We start from the raw sequence: 8,435 nt of genomic DNA, 5'->3' as shown, positions 1-8,435 counted from the left end.
GAGGGGGCGGGGGCTGGGCCTGGGGCAGTGGGAGGGGAGAGGAGGGGGTGGGGCTGGCACTGAGGCAATAGGAGCAGAGGGGGCGGGGGCTGGGCCTGGGGCAGTGGGAGGGGAGAGGAGGGGGTGGGGCTGGCACTGAGGCAATAGGAGCGGAGGGGGCGGGGGCGGGGCCTGAGGCAGTTGGAGCGGGGGCGGGGCTGGCACTGAGGCAATAGGAGCAGAGGGGCGGGGGCTGGGCCTGGGGCAGTGGGACTGGAGCGGGGCTGGCACTAGGGCAGTTGAGCAGAGGGGGTGGGAGACGCTGTCTCTGTTCTTGCGGCACGTGCTTGGCCGGTGTCTGTGAGGAGCCGCAGGGATGGGGCTGCAGGTCTGGGCCCTGCTCCTGCTCCTGCTCCTCAGCCCAGGTGAGGGGGGCAGTGAGTCTGGTGGAGATGCCAGAGCGGGTAGATATTTGGGGTCATGCTTGCAAGGTGGAGGCCATGCAGGGAAGGGAGGAGCCAGGAGTCAGAGCAGGGTTGTGAGGGAAAACAGGGCCAGAACAGGAGGAGGAGCAGGACTGGGGCACAAGGAGGGGAACAGGGGCTTGAGGGGAGGGGGAATATGGGATCGTGGGGGCAGCAGGGAGCACTGGGGGGTAAATCAAAGGGTGGGGGATTTGTGAAGTCGGAGCAGGGCGCACGGACGGGAGATTCAGGAGGTGCCAGAGTGGGACTAGGAGCAGGATTTTCTGAGAGAAGGTCAGGGCCTGGAACCAGGCAGGAGGCAGAAAGGGGCTGTGGGCCTGAGGGTTCATGGAGGCAAACTGGGAAGGGGGGCAAAGGGACTCTTTCGGGGGCAGGGAAAAGTGAGCACAGATGACCAAGGGGGAGGTTCAATGAATGAGGCAGGGAGAGATTAGAACCAGGGGCAAAGGGCTGCGAGGCGTATGGATTCTGGAGTAGGGTGGCCCAAAGCAGCAGCTGGAAAGGGGCGAGCTGGAAAAGGGGCTGGCTGGGAAGTGGCTGAGGTGACGTCTCTCGAGGCCGGTACTTGGCTGGTGTGTGTGAGGAGCAGCTGCAGTGGCGCTGCCTCCTGGGGGTTCCATGGCCGGGCTGATGCTGGGACTTTGCTCCTGCCCTTGGTCAGATGAGTTTAGGTGGGGAAGGGGTAGTGGTGCCTCTCGTGGGGAGGGGGAGCAGTGTGGCGTTGCAGGGGGAAGGGAAGAGGGGCAGTGAGGTTGGAGGAGAGACGGGGAGGGGCCCACCAGGTCGGATTGTTGCTGCCAAGAAGGCCAATGGCATTTTGGGATGTGTAAGTAGGGGCATTGCCAGCAGATCGAGGGACGTGATCGTTCCCCTCTATTCGACATTGGTGAGGCCTCATCTGGAGTACTGTGTCCAGTTTTGGGCCCCACACTACAAGAAGGATGTGGAAAAATTTTAAAACGTCCAGCAGAGGGCAACAAAAATGGTTGGGGGGCTGGAACACATGACTTATGAGGAGAGGCCGAGGGAACTGGGATTGTTTAGTCTGCGGAAGAGAAGAATGAGGGGGGATTTGATAGCTGCCTTCAACTACCTGAAAGGGGGTTCCAGTGAGGATGGATCTAGGCTGTTCTCAGTGGAAGCAGATGACAGACAAGGAGTAATGGTCTCAAGTTGCAGTGGGGGAGGTTTAGGTTGGATACTAGGAAAAACTTTTTCACTAGGAGGGTGGTGAAACACTGGAATGCATTACCTAGGGAGGCGGTGGAATCTCCTTCCTTAGAAGTTTTTAAGGTCAGGCTTGACAAAGCCCTGGCTGGAATGATTTAGTTGTGGATTGGTCCTTCTTTGAGCAGGGGGTTGGACTAAATGACCTCCTGAGGTCCCTTCCAACCCTGATATTCTATGATTCAGAGGGTAGCACAGCAGGAAATGAGGAGCCAGGCCCACTGAGTTTTTGGGGGGATGAGAATGATTTTGTGAGGGCAGGGGCAGAACAGGATGGGGGAGGAGGGAGAAAGGTGTGGAGTAGGGAGTTTGGGGGTCATGGCTGTGGTCAGAGGTAGTGTGGAGGGGTAGGGCAGGACCCACAGAAGGCTTGAAGGATGCTTGAACAGGGAAGGTGATGGGGGCTCCACAAAGAGTTAGTGTTTTGGAGTGGAGACTAGGCATGGTGATTTTGAGGGAAATAGGGTTGCTGAGGGGGTCTTGGAGCACTCCAAGGGGGGGGCTGCATTTCTTATTTACCAGCTGGTGTTTGATTTTTTTTTATTTGAGATTTGTGTCAAGCTCTTTTTAGAAGGAAATTCAGGTTCAATTAAAAATGCACAAGCCACATTTATTTTTTTTATTAAGTTGAATTAGCTTGAATGTTCTGGATATGTAAAATTGTTAAAATGTTTTTCATTTAAAACAGATCTATTAAAGAAAGTAACTATTATCAGGAGTTGGTGAATTAAGTTTCATTGTTTGTGGTCTCTGTAGCCTTCAAAATTTTAGAACTAGAAGAGCTCCTCCCTTCATACATCGTCTTTATTCATATTATTAAAGAGGAAAATGAGTTTTTGTTTTTTAATCTCCCATTGGTTTCTTAAATTTGAAAAAACTAGTCATTGAACTGAACTAGTTGAATAAACTGAAATTAAGAAAATATTCTCTCTGCACCTGCAGAAGAGGATACTAGTGTCAAAAGCTGGTTTAGAACTTCAACAAACTCTGGTTCCACATGCTTAGCCAGTGACTTCCACCAGTTCAATGGTTTGACTTTCTTTAAACTTTGCAGCAAAAATGTACTGCTTACTATTGTTGTTGCAGTTAAATGATTTTAATAGATTATAATAAGTTTAGGCCTTTAACATAGGTTGTTAATCTCAAATTTAATTTTAAATTGTTTATTTTTAACAAAATGAAACTTTAGTTAATTTAAATTAAAAGATCTTATTTAAATAAAAAATCTGTGTTTTTTTTTAAATCATCAATTTTTAACCACCTTCTATCCAAATAAGGAAGCAAGGTGGTCCAGTGAGGGTTTTGGCTGGCAGTGGGGGTGAGGAGAGAGGGCCTGCTGAAGGGGGAATATGTTTGATGGGGGGAGAGCAAATCAGGGTGATGAAACAAGGATGGGAGGGGCCTGCCTGAAAAATTAACTTGAGTTGGGAAAGAGAAGCAAGGAAATAGTAATGCTCTTTTCTCTGTCCAAGCTCCTCAAATGGTTTACAAATATTATTGAATTAAGACTTCATCCCTCTCATTTCCCCTTGAATTTTTCCTCATTAACATATTGTACAGAGTGACTTCTGTATAAAATTATTTGCAGTGCTAGTTTGGTAGAAGTTATCCCAGTTATTATAAACTTTAAATATTGTGTTTTGTCTTTGTAACTATTTCTCTTTCTAGGATTTTCTGAGACCTCAGACTTTTCTTATTATGAAATAATAGTGCCCAAAAAGCTTGAACCAAGGGATGGCATTGACAACAAGGTAGTACTGCTCTTTTAGAAAATGTTAATTGCTATGTTGCATCTGACCAATGGTCCATTAATCCTGTCTCTGACAATGGAAATACCAGATGCTTTGATGGGAAGTGTAACACCTCCATTAAAAAAGTGTGTATTGGGGAAAGTTTCTTCCTAATTCTGAGCAATTAGTGGTTTGGGACTGTTCTAAATCACAAAGGTTGATCATCCTTAATACATTTTTATCATTGCCTGTGTGACTGCAGTTGATATTTTTATTAGAGGAACACAGTGGGCATTAATAACATAAATCATCTGACTGTAGTAAAAACATATATAGCTCAAGTGAGGGACTCTCCCTCGCAGCCTCTGCAGTGAAGACTGATGTAAAGAATTAACTTAGCTTCTCTGCAACAGCCTTGTCTTCCCTGAGTGCTCCTTTAGCACCTCTATTGTCCAGTGGCCTCACTGATTGTTTGGCTTCTGATGTACTTTAAATAATTGCTGTTAGTTTTTGTCTCGTTTGTTAGTTGCTCTTCGGATTCTTTTTTGGACTGCCTAATTATTCTTTTATGCTTGACTTGCCAGAGTTTATGCTCCTTTCTAGTTTCCTCAGTAGGATTTGACTTCCAATTTTTAAAAAAGTCTTTAACCGCCTCTTTTACTCTGTTTAGCCATGATTGCAATTTTTCATCTTCTTACTGGTTTCAGAGCAGCAGCAGTGTTAGTCTGTATCCGCAAAAAGAAAAGTAGTACTTGTGGCAGCTTAGAGACTAACAAATTTATTTTACTGTTTGTTTGTTTGTTGTATACATTTAATTTGAGCTTCTATTATGGCGTTTTTAAAAAGTTTAGGAGTACTTGTGGCACCTTAGAGACTAACAAATTTATTTGAGCATAAGCTTTCGTGAGCTAGAGCTCACTTCGTCGGATGCATGCAGTAGAAAATACAGTGGGGAGATTTTATATATACAGAGAACATGAAACAATGGGTGTTACCATACACACTGTAACGAGAGTAATCAGGTAAGGTGAGCTATTACCAGCAGGAGAGAAAAAGAATGTTTTGTAATGATAATCAAGGTGGGCCATTTCCAGCAGTTGACAAGAACGTGTGAGGAACAGTAGGGGGAGAAATAAACATGGGGAAATAGTTTTACTTTGTGTAATGACGCATCCACTCCCAGTCTTTATTCAAGCCTAAGTTAATTGTGTCCAGTTTGTAAATTTATTCCAATTCAGCAGTCTCTCATTGGAGTCTGTTTTTGAAGTTTTTTGTTGAAGAATTGCCACTTTTAGGTCTGTAATCGAGTGACCAAAGAGATTGTAGTGTTCTCTGACTGGTTTTTGAATGTTATAATTCTTGACGTCTGATTTGTGTCCATTTATTCTTTTATGTAGAGACTGTCCAGTTTGGCCAATGTACATGGCAGAGGGGCACTGCTGGCACATGATGGCATAGATCACATTGGTAGATGTGCAGGTGAACAAGCCTCTGATAGTGTGGCTGATGTGATTAGGCCCTATGATGGTGTCCCCTGAATAGATATGTGGACACAGTTGGCAACGGGCTTTGCTCAAATAAATTTGTTAGTCTCTACAGTGCCACAAGTACTCCTTTTCTTTTTGCGGATACAGACTAACACGGCTGCTACTCTGAAACCTTTAAAAAGTTTGTGTGCAGCTTGCAGGCATTTCACTCTTGTGACTGTTCCTTTTAATTTCCTTTTAATTAGCTTCCTCATTTTTGTATAGGTCCCCCTTTTGAAATTAAATGCTACTGTGGTGAGTTTCTTTAGCATTTTTCCCCTACAGAGATGTTCAATTTAATTACACAATGGTCGTTACTACCAAGACGTTCTGCTATATTCACCTCTGGCACCAGATCGTGTACACCACTTACGACTAAATCAAGAATTGCTTCTCCCCTTGTGAGTTCCATGATTAGCTGTTCCAAGAAGCAGTCATTAATGGTGTCTAGGAGTTTTATCTCTGCATCCCATTCTGAGGTGACGTGTTCACAGTCAGTATGGGGACAGTTGTCAAAATCCATTGTTATTATCAGGTTTTCTGTTTTTGTAGCCTCTGTAATCTCCCTGAACATTTCATAATCACCATCACCATCCTGGTCAGGTAATTGGTAGTATATTCCTACTGTTATACTCTTATTACTCAAGCATGAAATTTCTATCCATAGAGATTCTATGGTACTGTTTGATTCATTTAAGATTTTTACTATATTTGACTCTATGCTTTCTTTAACATATTGTGCCACTCCCCACCAGAGCAACTTACTCCGTCATTCCGATATCTTTGATATCCTCGTATTACCCCATCCCATTGATTATCATTATTCCACCATGTTTCTGTGATACCTGTTACATAAATATCATTTAATACCAAGCACTCAAGTTCACCCATCTTAGCATTTAGACTTCTGGCATTTGCATACAAGCACTTATACAATTTGTCAGTATTTAGTTGTCTGCCGTCATGTGATATAGTTGAATGGAACTCTTTTTCACTTGACTTTCTCTTCAATTCCTACCTAACTTTATCAACTTTTATCCTCTCCTCTTTAATAAATCCTCCCCAGAGGGATGGCTCAGTCTGAACTGTGTGCTCCTCCACAATTGTTGCCTTTCTGCCAGCCCTTATTTAGAAACTCCTCTACAATCTTTTTAAGTTTACATGCCAGCAATCTGATTCCGTTTTGGTTTAGGTGGTTCCCATCCTTCCTCTCTAGACTCCTCCTTTCCCAAAAGGTTCCCCAGTTCCTAATAAACCTAAATCCCTCCTCCCTACACTATTGTCTCATCGACACATTGAGACCGTGCAGTTGTGCCTGTCTAACTGGTCCGGTGTATGGGACTAGAAGCATTTCAGAAAATGCCACCTTGCAGGTCCTGGACTTTAATCTCTTATCTAGCAGCCTAAATTTGGCTTCCAGGACCTCTCTCCTGCCTTTCCCCATATCATTGGTATCTACACGTAGCACAACCACTGACTCTTTCGCAGTACTGCACATAAGTCTACCTAGATGTCTTGAGAGGATGCATCCTTTGTGCCCAGCAGGCAATCCACCTTGTAGTTCTCCCAGTCATCACATCATCTGGAAGGAGGGTTCCAACTATTGGGTCGTTTCCTTCTGCTCCAGCATAATGTTTTCCTTACCCAGGACCTTCATCCTCCTCAACAGCACAGAGGCTATCAGACTGGGAGTGAGACTGCTCTGCCATGTTCTGGAAAGGCTCATCTATGTACCTATCTGTCTCCCTTAGCTCCTCTAGTTCAGCCACTTATCTCAAGAGCCAATACTTAGTCTCTGAGAGCCATGAGTTGCTTGCCTGAATGCACTCACGCCTCCTTCCCCACAAAGCAAGTCATTGTACATGGTGCATTTATTGTAATAAACTGGATAGTCCCCACTCTGCTGCTGGACTTCTGCTTGCATTATTTTTACTCTTGCTGAGGTTTTAGGGGGTGGGGCGGGGTGGGGTGGTATTGACCTAAATTTAGAGAATGTTCATTAGGTGTACCTGGCTCTCCTTCTCCCTCTCTAAACTCCCTCGCAAATCTTCCCTGGTCGCTTAGGAGCTGACTTTTGAAACCCCTGTTTTCTCTCAGTAAGCCCCACCCCCTTGTCACAGGATCCTAAAGTTAAATACTGTTGTTACCATGGGAAGTCGATTTATACAAGGAATCCCAATACTGCTAACAGTGATCCAGCTGGACCCATGTTACAGCTTTGGGAAGTATTTAGAAAACTTCCCTAGTACAGAGGGTTCTTAGATGGAAAAAAGTTACCTTCTCTGAACACAGTCTGAGGAAACGTAGTGGATACAATTTTCATAAAATGCAATATAGTATAGGGATTGATTAGTATGAGTTTTATGATACTATTAAATTTTTTTTTATTTGAATGCTCTAGGAGGTGTCTTATCTTATTAGAGTAGAAGGAAAACACCATATTGTTCACCTGTTACAGAAGAAGTAAGTGACTGCTCTCTTCCAAACCTTTCATCTGCTCTTTTTATAGAGAAATAGGTGTATGTGGGGCTTTATAATAAAGTATGAAGACAAAAGTTCCTTTCCCCCGAAGCCATCAGTCTAGATATGGAGAAATAACTGAAATGGTAAAAAGAAAAGGAGTACTTGTGGCACCTTAGAGACTAACCAATTTATTTGAGCATGAGCTTTCGTGAGCTACAGCTCAGAAGTGAGCTGTAGCTCACGAAAGCTCATGCTCAAATAAATTAGTTAGTCTCTAAGGTGCCACAAGTACTCCTTTTCTTTTTGCGAATACAGACTAACACGGCTGTTACTCTGAAACCTGAAATGGTAAAGTAGGAGGAAAGGGATGCAAAGAAAACTGCTTATATGGGAAGCAGTTAGAGGAGTAATAATTGTAGCGGGTCAAGTGTTTCCATGTTTTAAAGTTAAAGCTAAATTTCCATTTTATAAGCTTGATTTTTTTACATACTTTCTAACTTTGCCAAGAGCAAACCAATGCACGTGAAATTCTACACATGTGTAATCTTCTGCCAGAAAGGATATTTTAGGAAGTTTTGAAACACACTGGAGAATTAAAAAGACACAGTTAAAATCAAAAAAGAATCCTAGTAAAACTGGAAACATGGATAAAATTAGAAAGGCTAAGATACAAAATGAGTTACACCTTGCAAGGGACATACAGGGGAATAAGAAGAAAGTTTATAAATACATTGGGAGCAGGAAAAAAATTACCACGACAAATTAGAGAACTGATCTGAAATCAACAAGATGAAATTCAGTAAAGACAAGGACAAAGTACTATACTTGGGAATGGAAGATCAAATGCACACCTACAAAATGTGGAATAACTGGCTGGGCAGTAGTGGAAAGGATCTGGTGGTTTTAGTGGATCACAAATTGAATATGAGTCAACAATGTAATGCTGTTGCAAAAAAGGCTAATACATTCAAGATGTATGAACAGGAGTGTCATGTGTAAGGCACGGGAGGTAATTTTCTCTCTCT

At 43.6% G+C, this 8,435-nt stretch overlaps 1 protein-coding gene across 1 annotated transcript in view; it reads left to right on the top strand.

The window, feature by feature from the left end:
- Positions 1 to 355: 355 nt before the first annotated feature.
- Positions 356 to 8,435, top strand: part of LOC141981076 (disintegrin and metalloproteinase domain-containing protein 9-like) — a 119,662-nt gene continuing 111,582 nt past the window's right edge. Inside the window, exons 1-3 of the mRNA XM_074942885.1 lie at positions 356 to 404; positions 3,360 to 3,445; positions 7,349 to 7,410. Of these exons, the coding sequence (XP_074798986.1) occupies positions 356 to 404; positions 3,360 to 3,445; positions 7,349 to 7,410 (197 nt within the window). The remainder of the gene's footprint in view (positions 405 to 3,359; positions 3,446 to 7,348; positions 7,411 to 8,435) is intronic.

Source organism: Natator depressus, chromosome 1 (genome assembly GCF_965152275.1).
Source record: "Natator depressus isolate rNatDep1 chromosome 1, rNatDep2.hap1, whole genome shotgun sequence".
Lineage (NCBI taxonomy): Eukaryota > Metazoa > Chordata > Testudines > Cheloniidae > Natator > Natator depressus.
The sequence above is the reverse complement of the archived record's forward strand: the minus strand, read 5'-3'. Positions and strand labels throughout refer to the sequence as shown.